Genomic DNA, 18,823 nt, shown 5'->3' with positions numbered 1-18,823 from the left:
TTTCTTAAATAGGGGTCTGGTGTGCTCACGTGGGGCTGAGTGTGTTATGTGGCGAATGGCTGCCTTTTGGAGTATTATAAGATTGTTAAGGTTGGTGTTGTATGTAGCAGACCAAATAATGGAACAATAAGTGAGATGCGGGACAATCAGGGTCTGGTATAGTGTTCTGAGTATGTTTTCCGATAGATAATATTTCAACTTAGATAATATGCCAACATTCCGTGCAATTATACTGCAATTTCTTATGATGATAACTCATTACCTCAAAAATATTTATTCTCCTATGGCCGCCCATGTGATATTACTGGAAAGGAACATGACTAGCAGGCCCAACGGCCATTATTTATTAATTGTATCTGGTTACGTAAAGCCGACAAAAGCCAACGTAATTGTCAAAGTACTTCCAACAAAAACGTCAGTTTTGCTTAAGCGTGGTTATTGTGAATGGCAGAAAGCCGTGCTCTACAAGACTTGAAGCAAATGCTGAAGAATTTCAATGAAGGAAAAGAAAAAGGTAAGTCTAGTGGCATAATTTAAAAGGGATACCTTACACCACTTAAATGATTTGGCTTTCCTAACTGTACCAACACAGGGAGGGGATGTGCGACGTGCAAGAGAGACACACTGCTTACAAGTGGGAAGCATTCAAATAGGTTATCCACAGGCGTTCCTGAAGTTTGCCTTACAGTTACAGTAATTAAGGGACCGTTTGAAGCTGACATGGCCTTAGCTACCATAACTCCGTAACGCTAACGCGGACACAGAAATTTCGTTCTGATCTCAGAGCCAGACTTCATATTCAACAATTGGCCAGATTTACTGCCTAGTCTCATTCCTCATCGGATGAGGAATGAGACTAGGCAGTAAATCATCCTAGGCCTAACATAAAAACTGCCCAACTGAGCTTTGTGTCAAAACGGCTTGTTCCTTCTCAAATCCATATGATATCATATTCAACTGGCGGGCGAGCTTTCTCCGTGATGGCCCCACGACTGTGGAACAATCTCATAGCCAAACAAGAGGCACCTATTTCTCCATCCAGTAAGACGGATCCCCAAAAAACAGTTAAAAACTATCCTTTTTGAGAAATATCACAGTTAGACCCTTTTTATGGGAGCGCATTTGAACATTGCCTTGTGCTCTGGATACCTGCGCTATATAAATAACAGTTATTATTATTAACAGAGACTAACCAATGATTTTCCTGATGTGCAGTTCATATATGAACTGGTGCATGGTAAGTGAGCACTTGGCTGTCAATAAATGGTTAATTTGTTCACCAAGCTTTGATGATGTAAATTCTAACTGCTTGGTATGCCAGCTTCAAACCTTCTCTTTGAACTATATCATTACTACCTGTAAATTTAAGTAGTGTCTCTTTGAGGCAAAAATGCAATATGTTATATACCTGGCAGCTGAAACTGCATATTTGAAAAATGGCAAGATATAACTTGCTTCTGGCCTATAGCACTAGCAATACTGCCTAGCCCTAGACTATACTTGCATTATGATTATGGCATACTGTACATGGAAACACTTGTATGCAGAACCAAAATTATCTTTCATAACTAGATTCTGCTTATATAAATAACCATCGGGTATTAAATTTGAAGCGTAATACACAACATGGAAAACTTTGCAAATGTTTTAGGTGTGTTGCCATCAGTTTGCAGGCTTTGCAGTTTTCTTCCTATAATAAATCTTAATTTTCAGCTCTGCTTTAGTTTGATTTTGATAGATTTTTTAAGAAATTTCAACCAGCATTGTCATTCTTGTGTATATACAGTAGCCAGGATATGCGTATATATTGAAATACTGTACTGTACAATATGGAATTTGTGTAGTTGCTGACAGTACAGTACAGTAGGTGTAAATACAACTCATACAAGTTTACTCACTGACATCAACTTTGTACAGTACCTACTGTATATCCTGCATTATTCCGTCCTCCTGGACTTGTGCATAGGTTTAGACATTAAAATTATCAAATTTACCTGGCTATTTAGTATTTAAGAGCTATACTGTGAAACTATACGGTTGTACACAAACATTTTAGTCATTTATATAATTCAGAACAAATCATGTATAATTCCTGAATCGGAAGTTTTGCATACAGGATTCATCAAGATGAAATATGAACACAGAGAGCTCCAATCTTCATTGCAATTGCAATGGTTTAAAAATCAAAATACAGTATGTGTGGATTCTTTAGAATTACCAACACTTAAATGGTAGCACAATCCTGTCATTTGTACAAACCCCTTTGTGAGAAGAAATCATTCTTTATGTGCATCAAAATTCACTATAAACCATCTGCAATGACCACAACTAGTTTTTGGCTACTTTACATCATGAAGAAGGGCTGAGAAAAAGAAATACATCATGTGACAAGCTTTTCTTTTAAATTACTTTGACCATGAGGACATTTTTCCTTGAAAAGAGGCAGCTGCTGTACTATATACTGCTGAACCATAGCAATGTGCAAACTATCAGTTCTTGTGCTATTGTAGTTCACAGAATTAAATTGTTTTCAGCATTTTCTACAGAAGATGAAGAGACCAAGAAGGCCAAGGAGATGGAAATATTTACCAGACGTTACGTAGAGATGAAACGACCAGATACTTCTGGTAACGACCAAAGCTACGGTGTCATACCAAAGTTTTATTACAAGGTAAGATGAAAAAGGAGAAAGTGGTCAATTGCATCTAGTAAGGAAGCACAGGTGTTTGCCTCCCAGCCAATGGCTAAGAACATCATGGTGGACACTGCATTAGCTAAGTGACATTTGATGACACAGTAAGTGTATGCTATGTCTGTAGTGAGCTGAAAATACAACACCTATTCAGATCTTGAACTAGAATTTGAAGTTAGGTAATCAGTCAGGATGTGAAGCATTGATCACTGTGTATTAATGAACTTTCAATCATGTATTCTTTGTTCTTCATAACATTATTGTTATTATTAATGTTGTTGTTGTTGTTCTTCTTCTTATTGTTATTATGATATTTATTAACAATTTTCCAGCCAGTGTTCTGTATTTTTTTGAAATCGATAAAGTATTAGCTTGATATTGGTCTGCTGCATGTAGCATGAAATATTAATTATTTTGTGACCCAAAACTTTTAACCTAGGAAGTATCTATTTCTTATAATCTACTGAGATATGTTCAAAGGAGAAGTTTAGCTGTACTGTACATTACAACTTAAATTCTTAGATCTTACAGTATTTAGAAAAAATGACCTGGATTGTGCACGTAGTTGCATGTGATTAGTTATGGGTACCCTCCTGTGCTGGGTCTTACGTTACCTGTAGTTAGTTCAGTTACGTTAACCTGTACCAGCTGTTTGGTTACGATACCTGTACCAGCTGTTCACTAATGTTACCTGTACCAGCTGTTCAGTTACGTTACCTGTACCAGCTGTTCAGTTACGTTACCTGTACCAGCTGTTCATTTACGTTACCTGTACCAGCTGTTCAGTTACGTTACCTGTACCAGCTGTAGTGTTCAACCGATTATGCATAACAGAAAATACCGATTACCGATTATTTTTTTCATAATCGTACCGATTCCGATTCCGATTCCGATTATTTGAAAATGAGAAAATATCCCGTTTATACGAAATCGGCAATAAAGTTTGACAGAAACAATTATTGTTGTGATTTTCCCCTGTTTCCTTTTGCTTCGTTGTTATACAATGCTCTAAGGTAGGCTATCATTTTGTATAAACCAAATTACCTCTGGAGTTTCTCGGAAAGAAAAAAAAAAGTTTTTTTTTTTTTTTAAATTTCCAAAATACGGAAATATGACATCCTACCTAGTCAGCACTGTGCTAAGGGAATGGCCTAACCACCTCGACGGGAATGTCACCTGTTAATGGCTTGAAATGGGCTAAGAATAGTTACTCAAAATATCGATCTCAAAAAGTATCTCAGACAAACCATCCATCTTCAATCTTTACCAAAGTGTAAATTTTAATGACATATTGCCTTCATTCCGACATTATTTTGTACTTATTTTCAGTATTATACCGTTTAAGGACAAATAGAAATGTTACGAATTTGAAGTTAAACATACCTATTCGTTACCTATTTAACTCCATTCAGGTTCAATTAGAAAATGTAAGCTTAGGCCAATCAAACTGAAAAGCAAATTTTATCATCGTATCTTGTTTAAAATTACTCTAAAATGTTATACCAGATTGATGTAAAGAAATAATAACAACTAGAAACTACTCCAATATAAAATATAACATTCCCTCTTTAAGACATATCACTTACAGTACCTTCCAAACAAATGCCGATTTCCAGCAAATTGAAAGTTGTAAACTAAGCTACGCATTTTTTTTTTTTTTTTTTTTGCAAACTGATGGTTAGGCTACATTTCCCATTGACTTAGTGTGGTTGTTAGGCTAACATGTGGTCGAAGATTGCAGTTTCCGTGGATATTTTTATTTTTTATTTGCGACACAACTGGAGCGAATAAACAGATGGCAAGGTTAGATTTCCATGCAGTTGACTTAGTGTGAAGTAAGGCTACCATGTGGTCGGAGATTTGTGAGGATTTTAGGTTATTTTCGCTGGTACTGAAATTGCTTCGTGCAGGCCGTAATTTGCCACGGGAAATTCCCGGTGATTGTGCGCGACCCTCTCGCACTGCTTCAAATTTGATGCGAGATGTGAAAACTGTTTGCGCGATTCGCGCTGCAACTGCAATTCCTAGCTAAAGCAAACGCATGTCACAATTAATTTTACACAGACACCTGATATAACGAGGGCGATTTTCTTATATTTCTTTTTTCTTTTTCGCACTCGTAATTGTGCTTTAAGGAGGTCTTTTTAGCACTTGCGAGGGCGAATCGCCCATCGCCCCCGCTTATTTCCTACCCTGTCCAGCACATTCGTTAATTCGCGAAATTGGTATTGCTGCTATGCTTACTGTGCCAAGAAATATGAAGTCACTAACCACGAGGGAAGCAAAATCGGCGACCCTGGCAGCTTAATTTGATGAAAGTATACACTGTGAAAGACGTATAGAGGATATCTTATTTTAATATTTCGTAGTAAAAGAACAAACCTAATACATCAGTTGATATTTTCAACTCCCATATGTTTTTGAATAATGATATTTTCACCTTCCATATGTTTTTGAATAATCGGTATCACATAACTGGTATTCCACGTAATTTTTACCGATTCCGATTATGTTCCGATTATGCAATATTCGTACCGATTCCGATTCCGATTAGGTTAATCGGTTGAACACTAACCAGCTGTTCAGTTACGTTACCTGTACCAGCTGTTCATTTACGTTACCTGTACCAGCTGTTCAGTTAGGTTACCTGTACCAGCTGTTTGGTTACGATACCTGTACCAGCTGTTCACTTACGTTACCTGTACCAGCTGTTCAGTTACGTTACCTGTACCAGCTGTTCAGTTACGTTACCTGTACCAGCTGTTCAGTTACGTTACCTGTACCAGCTGTTCATTTACGTTACCTGTACCAGCTGTTCAGTTAGGTTACCTGTACCAGCTGTTCAGTTACGTTACCTGTACCAGCTGTTCAGTTACGATACCTGTACCAGCTGTTCAGCTACGTTACCTGTACCAGCTGTTCAGTAACATTACCTGTACAGTACCAGCTGTTCAGTTATGTTACCTGTACCAGCTGTTAGGTTACGTTACCTGTACCAGCTGTTCAGTTACGCTACCTGTACCAGCTGTTCAGTTACGTTACCTGTACCAGCTGTTCAGTTATGTTAACCTGTAAGAGCTGTTCAGTTACGCTACCTGTACCAGCTATTCAGTTATGTTAAGTGGTACCAGCTGTTCAGTTATGTTACCTGTACCAGCTGTTCAGTTATGTTACCTGTATCAGCTGTTAGGTTAGGTTACCCGTACGGTCAGCTGTTCAGTTATGTAACCTGTACCAGCTGTTCAGTTACCGTAAGCTACCTTTACCAGCTATTCAGTTATGTTACCTGTACCAGCTGTTAGGTTAGGTTACCCGTACTGTCAGCTGTTCAGTTACGTAACCTGTACCAGCTGTTCAGTTACGTTACCTGTACCAGCTGTTCAGTAATGTTACCTGTACCAGCTGTTCAGTTACGTTACCTGTACCAGCTGTTCAGTTACGTTACCTGTACCAGCTGTTCAGTTACATTACCTGTACCAGCTGTTCACTGTTCAGTTACGTTACCTGTACCAGCTGTTCAGTTACGTTACCTGTAACAGCTATTAGGTTAGGTTACCTGTACCAGCCGTTCAGTTATGCTACCTGTACCAGCCTTAAAGTTACGTTACCTGTACCAGCTGTTCAGTTTATTCATTACAGATTAAATTATTGACTAGTGAACCTTTGCTCTTGCAGCTTCCGGGAGAAGATGAAGTCCTATTACAGAAATTGAGAGAGGAATCAAGGTAAGACGCATGATCTTCTTTTTTCGTCAAAGCTAAAAGAGTATTATATTTGTAATATGAACCTTTCAGTAAGTCGAGCATGCTTATATAATTCAGGGTACTTACTGTAAAACAGCTGGGTTTCTTCAAGTGTATTTAAGTTCTGAAAAATAGATACAGAAACATAGCACAAGAATAATAGCTGAAAATTTCTTTTCTTAATAAGAACTTTTTTTCCTGAATATAGTAATGGTGCTAACATAATGCGATGCCTTGCTTATCTGCATGTTCTATTACTGTATGAACATACTGTAGCTTGTTGGCCTTGATGTCCACATTTGTGATGTAAACAAAACTTGTAGCCAACTTTCAGCTAAATGTATGCCACCATAACTGCAGTGAATTTATATGGTAAGGAAAACAGCTTGTCAGAGTTTGATACAATTCAAATCTTCCAATCTGCACTTCATTTTACAGGTCTCAATCTTGATTTTTGTTGTTGTTGTTGAACCCATTGAATTCTATGCAGGTCAATTTTGTCTTCCACACAGGGCTGTGTTTTTGCAGAGAAGAAGCAGAGAGCTGCTTGATAATGAAGAACTGCAAAACCTCTGGTATCTATTAGACAAACACCACACACCACCTTTAGTCGGTGAAGACCAAATGATCAACTATGAAGACTTCTTGAAGGTGGCAGCAGCATCAGGAACAAAATGCAAGTAAGTATATTCTGGCTATTGTATGTATGTATGTATGTATTAGTGTTTACACGGGTCCAAAAATCGGGAACCGGGTACCCGAGAGCCGTCACCCGTCGGGTATCCGGGTACCCGGGAAAAAAATTGTTTACCCTCGTGTATCACGATTTTCAAGAAATTACATATTGGATGCTATAGTAAATGAATTATATTCTTTACTGACAATGTTTTCATGCTCAAAAACGTATGTGTAAGGTAAGGTATAAAACCTTCCTCAATAATTTCTTTTTGCTTTTTTTCTGTCATAAACTTGTTAATTACTTAATATAATTAACATTACTCTGTTTTACCTCCATGCTACTAATTAGTAGTAATGTTGTTAAGATCGCACTGCCGCCGCTGCTTATGCTTGCTCTCCACGTCTATTGGATCAGACCATAAAATATCCCTTTAGCTCAGTTGTTACTACTACTACTATCTATTATGCAGGCCCAGGGTTCGCATTAGCCGCGAGATTACGCGATTCGCGCAATTTGATCGCATTTGGAATACACGATAAGTAAAAAGCCACTTTCGATTATTATTTTTTAGTTATCCCGTCTATAATCCATAAACATGTCGTAAAATTCCTTATCAGCCTTTCCTTCTATGAAATAAACGAATGAATAAATAATAATTTCTTCCACATAGTAGCCTAACACCACACTAAGTCAATGCATGAGAAATCTAGCTAAGCCTAACCATCTGTTTATTCGCTGAAATTGTGACGCAGTTATAAGATATCCATGGAAAACATTCATTATTGCTGTTACGTTCGACCACATGGTTGCCTAACACCACACTAAGTCAATGGGGTAATCTAGCATAGCCATTTTTTATTAGCTGAAATTGTGACGCAGTTATAAGATATCCATGGAATACTTTCGTTATTGCTGTTATCTTCAACCACATGGTAGCCTAACACCACACTAAGTCAATGGGAAATCTGCCTAACCATCGGTTTGCATTTTTTTTTTAAATCACACTTTGCGTAGGATTCGAGTTATAAATTAGGAACCGGGTAGTATCGCGTCGGGCGGGTACCTTCGTTAATGCTGTTATCGTCGACCACATATATTAGCCTAACACCACAATAAGTCAATGGGAAATCTGCCTAACCGTAGGTTTGAAATTTTTTTTTTTTAAATCACACTTTGCGTAGGATTCGGGTAATAAATTAGGAACCGGGTAGTATTGCGTCGGGCGGGTTCCCGGGTACCCGGATAACCCGTGCAAACACTAGTATGTATGTATTTTAGATCCTCCTGCAAGCAGGAACTTGCGAAGAAGCCTCATTGGCTTATCAGCCGCAAGCTGACCGAAGTCAGTCTCTTACATTCATATTTAACGTCCGTAATTATGAATTGTCAATTGTCAACAACTCTGTAACTGGACGACATACGTTAATCTGAGAGTGACTCGAACCGGGGACCTTATGATTGAAAGGCACCGGCGTTAACCACTGAGCTAACACTCGTCTTGTAACTGGGTCCAAATAAGGTTATTTCAAGTCAGTCAGCAATAAATTTTGATATAAGATATATCTTCCAGGGAGCTTAGCATTTCAATCATTGTCAAAAAAAAAAAACCATGATCATCCAATTCCCAGAGATGAAATGAATTGCATGAGCTTGCATGTAATTTAAGGAGATAGTACAACTCCAACCTTCATCATTTGTCTGTATGAAAGAGAAAAGTATGCTTAACAACTTCTATGAAATGTCAGGAATGCCCCATCTTATTTCTTTTAGAAGATATCACAGATCACAGGGTGATATAATGTTACTCTACATTCAAATCTAATTATGACATCATCCAGTCACATGTACATCAATTTCTCTTTATTTATTTTATTGTTTATGTCAATTTTGCACTGTATGCTGAATCTAAAGTGTTGAATTTTGTAAATATGACCTAGTACTGGCCTTGGTTTCAGTGTCAAACACTGATAACATTCTACTTTAAAAATATGAAGTGAGAAAACAAAGAGAACATTTCAGAATTTTTTTCTTCAAAATGACAACCTCAAGACATGACCTTTAAACTAGGTCCATGCAAGATATTCCTTAGCTGTTTGGGAGAGATTTTTTATTTTTTTCATTTCTTTGACATTAAGGTAAAGATGATATTATGGGTTTGTGTCTCCTGAAATATGTAACAAACATGTCTTGAAATGATAAGTTTGTGAAAATTGAATGATATTTAATGATCTATCACTAATTATCGTTGTGTGCGAAGAAGTGCTGTATTCATTTGGTCCTACAAACAACAGAAATTTCAACAATCTTTGTTTGGGATATCCATCTAATCTCAAAGAGGAATATTTTTCTTTTTTTCTTTGGTTATAGTATTAAAGCAGCATTTTGCATCCTTTTCTATGGTTTTTCTCAACCTCACTGATTCCACGATGCCATAACAACATACATAACTAGCTTATTTATTCAAATCTTACTTCAAATGGTGGCGTAAAAGTCGAAAAATTTACAACTTTCAACTTTATTTTTCTCGAAGATATTTTCCATTGGGATTCAAATAAACCTCGCCCATAATATGAATATTTAAAAGCTATGAACGTCATTGGCCAAAACGTAATACAACACCATGCTTGATTTGTGTAGATTGTCTATGGCAGTTGTACCAGGGAGCTGTTAGAGTCCAGCTCGCTGGTTGTACCAAGTTACCAACTCGACATTTGGAATCTATTTGAAGCAACGGCTCATAACTAAACCTGCATCTCTGATTGGTTGAATTCAAACTTGTGGGTTTGGGAACTGTATGCGATTAATATTAAATGTGTAATTTGTCGGAAGACACTTTTGTCATTATCTACAAATGTCCTAATTACTCGCCAATTAACACTTTTGGCAGGGAAAAAACTTGGCTTATATCTTAGTTTGCTGTTTTGTGATTGATAAATGTAAAAAACTTGATGGACTTGTCAAAAAAGTGGAAAACGGCAACAAAACACAGAATTCTGCTTTAAAGCTGTCTGCCTTCCTTACTTACAAAAACGATTTACAATCAAACCAATATGTGTTTTGTTTTATTTTCTTTAACCTTTCAAGATAAATGCTTCAGTGTTTTTTTCTTTTCTTCAGACCATTCTTTTCAGCGACAGTCTTCTCAAAGCTCCTACAAAACGACCCCTATGGGAGGATATCCATCATGCATTTCTTCAACTACGTGATGAGGAAAGTTTGGCTCCACCAAACTAGAATCGGTCTCAGTCTCTACGATGTTGACGGCAAAGGGTACCTCAAGGAATCAGTAAGTTTTGTAAAAGACGTTCCAAATTAGGGTAATCAAACCATTCACAGTTGGTTCAGTATACGTAAGTATGTCAGTAGAAGTTTTGCTTCCCAAATTTCCAAATTGTTGTTTCACACATTTTTAAACACAGTCTGGTTTGAACATATTTAAGTGAATGTCTCGTCCCTCCTTAGCAGTTACTGCCTTCATCGAAAAATATTCTTCCGTTAAAATGAGTCTACGAAAAACTGCTTGACGATTTTGTGTCTTCCTATCTTATGTCACATTGATGCTGCTTTAAGTTTGCTTATAGTGCATCTGTATAATTTTGCTTCGTTCCAATCACTAGTAATAGTACTGGCATACAAAAGAAAGCCATAATCAGTTTATTGTGTAAGTCATACTACTGTAAGTCTGTACCTACACTAAGGCTAGACTAAGTGTGAATGTTTAGTTTCAACCAGTAAATATAGGTTATCAAGATTTGGAGCATCCGCCTGAACAGAAAGCGGAGCTGCGATATATAGTTTGAGCTGTATTTAAATGGCGTGAGATGTTATGTGCACAGTCAATGACTTTTTAGATATTAAATAGTGATTTTCATTTGTTGCAGATTGTTTTCAGTATTCTCGTTTCTTTTGCAGGATCTCGAAAATTACATTCTGGAGCTGATTCCAACCCTGCCACAGCTGGACGGTTTGGAGAAATCTTTCTATTCCTTCTACGTCTGCACTGCCGTGAGGAAGTTCTTCTTTTTCCTCGATCCCATGAGAACAGGTACAGTATCCAAAAAGATGGCTGTCTTTTCTTTCATAATTTTGTTTTTGATAGAGATGGATGCGAGAGCGTGGTGGCCAATTGGCCTCTCTCCCCCAGGGGTTAAATGGGTATCTGTGAGGTAACTTGTCATTGGGCGCAGTATATAAATGCTGCTGACTGGAGGGATTGTCTCTGGGACAGGTTATCATTGACCAGGGGTAATATAACGTCTGAAAAGCGCTTTGAGACCTATCGCTGGTATAAAGCGCTCTATAAAAAGCAAATATTATTATTAAGAGTGGAACGTGTTTGGGATGAGAGGACGCTGGGCAAGGGACAAAAGTATTAGAGTGCATCGGTGATACAGAGGGTGTTGATTTTGAGGAGATCATTTATATCATAATGATTCAAAATGGGAGCTGACATGCTACATTCATCAGTGTCTGCTGCAACAGTTTTTTTCAGCATGTGTCTACCAACATGAGTCTGCCAATTTGATCCAGTGCAGTAAAAGAAAAGAGATCAAAAATTCAAAATGTTGCCCAAGCAGACACAAGCTTAGCAAAAAACCAGATTGCTACTTGAAACTATCTTGAAACTCTGATTTCTATGAATGTCTACACTAGCAAGGAACATGTAACTTGCCATATCTCTGTGGATGAGAATTCTTTCATATCTTCTCGTTTCTTTGTGACCGGTTGGAGATGTGATTATTCCAGATAACAATAAAAACAAATTTATGTTGTTAAACAATGAATTGAGCCGTTAATTGTTTCATTTGTTTTGTTTCATTTTCAGGTAAAATCAAGATTCAGGACATTTTAGCGTGCAGCTTTCTCGATGATCTCTTAGAACTGAGGGATGAAGAACTTCCCAAAGATGCACAGGAATCCAACTGGTTCTCTGCACCCTCTGCTCTGAGGGTCTATGGTATGACAAAGTCCTTAGATTATACACTGAAATATTAAAAACCAAAAATACCCATTGACGATGTGTAAGCAAGTCTAAAGAGAACTTGTTGTGCATTGTGACATGCCTAAAGTTATACAAGGCAAGACTTCTGAGCTCATCATATGATAACGACCTTTCATAAAAATGCGCAAAGCAAAGTAACATGACAACAATAAACATGCCTTTCTGTGCTGGCAGGTACACCACAATCACATTACTTATTAGCAACAATTTTATTCACTCTTTTGCTATGAATTAGCAAAATCTAATATAATTTGCACACAATGACACAGACTTTCCCATCAACCACACCAAAAGGTACCATTACACTTCAAAAGTAAGACTTGCTTTGAGTGATCTGATGCTGTTGAATATTCGTGACCCTGCTGGTTACTTCAGCCAATTGGGACAATTTCCTAATGCTAATACCTCTCTACACCGCACATTAATATCATGCTCTCAAAGCACTGGTATTGACAGTGTAAACAGTTCCTAACCTTGATCTGATAGAAAGCGTTATATTCATACTGCTCATACTGACAATACGAGTGCTCTGAAGCGGGACATGACACTACAGTATAGAAAACATTGTCCCAAACTGGGTGGTTACTTGAAACCTAGATGGAAGTCTAGCCTGTACAGTAGAAAATGTGTTTCATTTTTTTGTCCTGAAATAACCAGACACTGCAAATGTTCAAGTTGCATGTTTTTGGAATGAATCAAGGCCAAAGGTGAAACTAAACAGAAGTCGGATTGCCTTCAATACATTACACGTCTCAGACTTGAATCCAGATTTGAATGGCCAGTGCAAAGCACCACAATATGCTATGTATACAATTGGAAAATGCTGGAAGGATGTCATAGAGTTTGAAATGGTGTAACGTGTACAAGGTGTATCAGTATTATTACAAAGTACTGCAATACCATCATTTATTACAATGCTGTAACATTTATGTTCTTTCCAGTTCATACTGAGAATATGATATATATCAAGAAAGAGAAAAACACTTAACAAATTGTAAAATGCCTGTCATAGGTAAATATATAAGTAAGTACGAGGGGCTGATGTTTGGATCTTAGCAGGACTTCTTGTAGAGAGAAGTCAGTTAGCCTCTATACTGTTTGATTAATATAGAAAATTGTGATCATCTTAGAGTGTATCACCGTAAAGTTGTGCAACTTCTCCCTTTTTGATGTATTCTTTACAGGTCAATATCTAAATCTTGACAAGGATCACAATGGTATGCTCAGCAAGGAAGAATTATCAAAGTACGGCACCAACACACTGACGGACGTGTTTCTGGATCGAGTTTTCCAGGAATGCCTCACATACGACGGTGAAATGGTAAAACTTGTAGTTATTGCAAGGGTGGGATTAAGATTAAGAAGACACGGAACTCCAATAAACCTGATGAACAACCAAAAACAACTAAGAGAAACTTCATTGTATCATTGGGGAGAGATATAGATGAATATCATCTCAAAACAGCTAGGAGAAACTTTATTTTACCAGTGGGGAGTGCGATATTACAAGCTTATTGTTCCAAAACAAGGCTGAAGACTTAAACAAGTCTAAATATGACATCATCCAGCCACATATTTTTAAAGGCATTTTATGGTTTTCTCTTCTTTTTTTTTTTGTGGCATCTACTTAGCATCATAGAGATGGGATTTGCAAATGTTAAATCTAAAATATGGAAGCTCTTTATGTGACCGCGTGTCGGCTTTGCTTTCGTCAACACTGTGAATGTTATTTTATTGAAAACATGGATGGAGGAATAAAGAGGAGTAAAAGGTTTCAGTGCCTTGTGGTGCTATGACATCACAGATTTACATAAAGATAGCAATCCAGGCTTATAACCTTAATACTAGGGAACCTTCCAAATAAAGCAAGAATTATCTCAGCTGGTGGAGGGAGTTGTTAACACAAAGGTCTCTATCATATTAGTTAAAGATGGAAGTGTGTGTTGTGTCTCGTTTAAAGGTCTTACTCAGTGTTTTAATCTTCAGAACTAGAGTCTGCCAAGTGATGAATCTCATCTCAAAGCTGTTTCTGTTTCCAATCCTTGTCCCTGTGTCTCATTTGTCTGTGAAGTTGTATTCTTCTAGTTATGCGATGACTACTGTACCTACAGAGTCAGACAAACTTTACATGTTCATGGAGCAGTCATTTGTGACTGGCAGTAACTATCAATTGGTCTCTTCTTGTTTGTGGGCAAGGGAAGGGGTTGGGGCAAGTATAAGGAATCAAAAAAACACACAATAGACAGGGACACGTATGGAATGCTTTTTCTTCACAAAATATCACAATAAGTGTTTAGTACCTAGAAAAATTCTGTCACATTTCAAAACAAACTCTACACTTAGACTATGCATATAATATACTCTCATAGCAAATATAATGCCTCTCCTGGTCTACTTTGCACAAAAAAAATTTGGTCTGAAGTTGTTGTTATCATTAACTGCTAAATCTAATTTCTGCTAATTATATCTAAGTAAGCTTTTCTTAGTGTGTACTGTGTGAAAACCACATATGTACTCATCTCATTAAATTGGCTGACTCTGTTGAGAGGCGGAATAAGGCGATCTTATTTTATTTTACTTTATCACAACCAGCATCTGTACGTTGATTCTTTGCTTCTCGGTTCTCCTCTTAGGATTACAAGACCTACCTTGACTTTGTTCTTGCCATGGAGAACAGGAAGGAGCCACAATCTCTCCAATATTTCTTCCGTCTGCTGGACGTCCAGAAGAGAGGCTACCTTAATGTCTTTGCACTCAACTTCTTTTTTAGAGTAAGTCATTTAAACTCTCCCAAAAAATGTGCTAGTTGGAATTAATATCTCCGACAACGGAGTTTTCACTTAATAACAATTAAGGGTGATATGCAAATTAACAGTTCCAATTTTGTTCCACTGCCAAGACCTTAAGAGCACTCAAAGTGGCTCAAAATAACTACCGGGCAGTGTGCCAGGACCTCGGCTAGATTTATAGGATGTATGAGGGTTTTGATGTACACAAGGAATCGTAACCACTTCCATTAGTATTCAAAATTAGTAAATTCAAAGGAAAATAACAAGGTTAATTTTTTTTCTGAACTGATTTAATTGCACATGGCCATGGGAACAATTTTTTGTATCAAATTAATAGGAAGTGAGAGAAAATCTGTAAATGCTCATTTTGCCAAATATGTACTTTGCATTTGTCACAGTTGTAAGTCCTAACTTTTTTCAGAATGATTACTTTCTATCATTTTCAATACAAGGCCATCCAAGTTCAAATGCAGCAGCACGGACAGGAGCCGGTATCCTTCGCTGATGTGAAAGATGAAATATTTGACATGGTCAGACCCTCGGACCCTCTCCACATCACCTTACAAGACCTAATCCAAAGGTTGGTTATTTATCATGGGGGGTTGTCAAACATGATTACATCAGGTTATACCTCATCGGTTATCAGACATGATTACATCCGGTTATACCTCATCAGTTATCAGACATGATTACATCAGGTTTTTCCTCATCGGTTATCAGATATGATTACATCCAGTTATACTTCATCGGTTATCAGACCTGATTACATCCGGTTATACCTCATCGGTTATCAGACATGATTACATCAGGTTTTACCTCATCGGTTATCAGACATGATTACATCAGGTTATACCTCATCGGTTATCAGATATGATTACATCCAGTTATACTTCATCGGTTATCAGACCTGATTACATCCGGTTATACCTCATCGGTTATCAGACATGATTACATCCGGTTATACCTCATCAGTTATCAGACATGATAACATCAGGTTATACCTCATCAGGTATCAGACATGATTACATCAGGTTTTACCTCATCAGTTATCAGACATGATTACATCCGGTTATACCTCATCAGTTATCAGACCTGATTACATCCGGTTATACCTCATCAGTTTTCAGACCTGGTTACATCAGGTTTTACCTCATCGGTTATCAGACATGATGACATCCGGTTATACCTCATCGGTTATCAGACCTGGTTACATCAGGTTTTACCTCATCGGTTATCAGACATGATGACATCCGGTTATACCTCATCGGTTATCAGACATCAGTTATCAGACATGATTACATCAGTTTATACCTCATCAGTTATCAGACATCAGTTATCAGACATGATTACATCAGTTTATACCTCATCAGTTGTCAGACATGATTACATCTGTTGGTTTAGAGTTGTCTTTGTGGAATGAAATAAACCTAAAGTGTGTTTCGTGGGTTGTTACTTCAGAAAGAAAAAAATTACAATGTTGCCTTGAACATTATTCCATGCCTTAGAATTTGTACTTACTCTCGTCTTCCTTACCTGTCTCTGCCCAGCAAGTTTAGTGTAATATCTCTCAACCTAACCAAGTTGATAGTATTTTAGCAAAGCTCCTCTGATGGTCAGTTTCTTTGTCAATGACCATTCCTGCTTCCTTCTGAATCTACCATAATGAAGACCTATACCTGTTAGTTTGACTGGTTTACTATCAATTCTTCCCATCATTGGCCAATATTTGGTTTAGTTCTTTTCTAGTAAGATTCTGTTTGCCCCTTTTGACCCCTGTTAATATAAAGGTATGTTTATTTTCACATTCAAAATATGTGAAATTTTGCATACCAAAACAAAACATTTTCATGAATTTTTTGTGCAATACAGAAAAGTTAATGATCGGCCTTCTGTATGAGCAATTGGCTCAAAAATAATCTAAAATATTACTACAAAGTATTATCAGAGGAAACCAAATTACTGTTTCTTTCATAATTTATTGATATTGGTATTGTTGAAATGGAGAATTCAGAAATGGTGATAATTTCTTTCACTTACTCTCAAGTTTCTTGCCACATGCATCAAGTTAAACTTATTGTCATCAGCGTCGTTTGTTAGTAACCACCAGGTAGTGTAACTTTTACATTTTCCTCAGAAGATCATTAAAGATACACTGGTTGGTGTGTCGTATATGCAACTCAGTTATAACCCATCGAAGACCAAACACATTTTTCTTGACCAAAAAAAAAAAATTACAATAATTATATATACATAGACTATTCTAAAGACAAACGTTGTCATTGTATTCACAGAGATGTAAATATTCAGACATTCTTTTTAATCATCATTTAATCATTTTCAATCATTTGTTTAATTGTTTTGGTTAATAAACTTCCTTTTCTAGTAACCATGGAGAAACGGTGGTCAGTATTCTGATTGACTTGAATGGATTCTGGACTTACGAGAACAGAGAAGTGTTCATGGCGGAGAATAACAGCTCGGAAGTTGTACAGGATGACAACAGTGAATTCTGATGTTGTACCTCTTTTGGAAGGAACTATATAACAAAGTGAAGCAGAAAGAAAATGGCCTTTCAGTTTAAGAATTCAGTGAAGACTCCATCAATGTATGTGACTATGAAAGCCTGTGATCACATAGAATTTTTGCTGACTGATGTTTGCTGATTTTAGCTAGTTACATTTAAAAAAATTGTCAAGTTGGGTTGTCAAGTTACCTGGCTGGAAGATGAAGGAGTGTTTCTTTTTTTCTCATTGGTGCCCATTAGTTGGAGCATGGAGGTAAACACAGATATATCCAATTGTTATTGTTTCATATGGGAGCAGGTACATCTTTGAATCATGTCTATTCCCTCGGAATTGGGCACAAATTGATATTTCATTTTAGCCTGCAAGATCAGTTTCGTCCTCACCGCTCATCTAGCACAAAATACTGTACGCATGCACTCAGCATTTTACCCGGCACTTGCTATTCCCATGAGGTAGCGTCAATCGACAGACTCAATATAAGTAGGCCACTAAGTAAAAACCATCTGTTTTTACCTCCATGGTTGGAGATACTTCTCAGATGATGCAGTTGAATTTAAGCAACATGATTAATATCAATTATTCACTAGAATTAATAAAGCAAGAGAGAAATTATATAGCTGAGATTGATTCTTGTCCTAACTCCTGTTATTAATAGTCTGATATTCAATACTTTCCTGTAGTAAATGTGTAGGCTATGCAATGCTGTAAGGAAAACAAAGTATCTTGGGGTGAGATGTTTAAGATCAACCTTAATCTCTTCTCTGTTGTCTGGTGATATCATGAGGGGGAGGGGGCGGGGTGGCTGCTTTGATGGATTTAACTTTAAATATCTAGTCGTTTTGGATAGGGCTCAACAAAAATCTAAGATACACGATTTTGAAGCAATGCCTGTCTTCTATGTGGGTAATGTTTCCATTTATTGGTTGAGTCATATCTTACTGTCTGGGTATAGGCGTTTCATTACATTTGTTTCTGAATCACCATATCTGCTTTTATTTTAGTGGGATGGCGTTTATTAAATATGTGAATTAAAAAGACATACATTTTACTACTTAAGTATCTGTTATTATAAAATGAATTTGTACAGATGTCAAATGTAAATAAACATAGCAAAATACAAATTGTGAAAGTTGTATTTTGTGATCCCGTTTTTTTCTTTATACGATTGCTTTGTTAATATCCTGTATTTATCCATGCAGTGTGGAAACAGTAAACCAATGCATATTTTATTAGATTTATTTCTTTTAGATATTTACAAGGAAGTAGTATTGCCGAAAAACATGCCACGAAAGAATAAATGTGGCAATATATATATATTTTTTTCAGCGGCATCAAACATACTTGTAGACAAATCAGCGCTGCCAGAATATTTTTGTCTCTCTTCCATCACATA

The 18,823-nt window shown here is 37.0% G+C and overlaps 1 protein-coding gene across 1 annotated transcript; it reads left to right on the top strand.

The window, feature by feature from the left end:
• Window positions 1-344: 344 nt before the first annotated feature.
• On the top strand, window positions 345-18,551 carry LOC139971736 (serine/threonine-protein phosphatase 2A regulatory subunit B'' subunit gamma-like). The gene is made up of 11 exons (XM_071978451.1): window positions 345-514; window positions 2,535-2,671; window positions 6,368-6,417; window positions 6,948-7,115; window positions 10,232-10,400; window positions 11,027-11,159; window positions 11,940-12,071; window positions 13,301-13,437; window positions 14,750-14,887; window positions 15,358-15,485; window positions 17,289-18,551. Exons 1-11 carry the CDS (start codon window positions 445-447, stop codon window positions 17,416-17,418), a joined length of 1,392 nt encoding a protein of 463 aa, XP_071834552.1. The 5' UTR covers window positions 345-444; the 3' UTR covers window positions 17,419-18,551.
• Window positions 18,552-18,823: the final 272 nt, after the last annotated feature.

This window comes from Apostichopus japonicus, chromosome 8 (assembly GCF_037975245.1).
Source record: "Apostichopus japonicus isolate 1M-3 chromosome 8, ASM3797524v1, whole genome shotgun sequence".
Lineage (NCBI taxonomy): Eukaryota > Metazoa > Echinodermata > Holothuroidea > Aspidochirotida > Stichopodidae > Apostichopus > Apostichopus japonicus.
The sequence above is the reverse complement of the archived record's forward strand: the minus strand, read 5'-3'. Positions and strand labels throughout refer to the sequence as shown.

What these genes read in the sequence shown, in the direction of transcription:
- LOC139971736 (XM_071978451.1), top strand. Translation starts at nt 445, where the DNA reads ATGGCAGAAAGCCGTGCTCTACAAGACTTGAAGCAAATGCTGAAGAAT. An exon ending in CAATGAAGGAAAAGAAAAAG is followed by an intron (nt 515 to 2,534) that starts GTAAGTCTAGTG and finishes AATTGTTTTCAG; the next exon opens with CATTTTCTACAGAAGATGAA. An exon ending in TTACAAGACCTAATCCAAAG is followed by an intron (nt 15,486 to 17,288) that starts GTTGGTTATTTA and finishes TTCCTTTTCTAG; the next exon opens with TAACCATGGAGAAACGGTGG.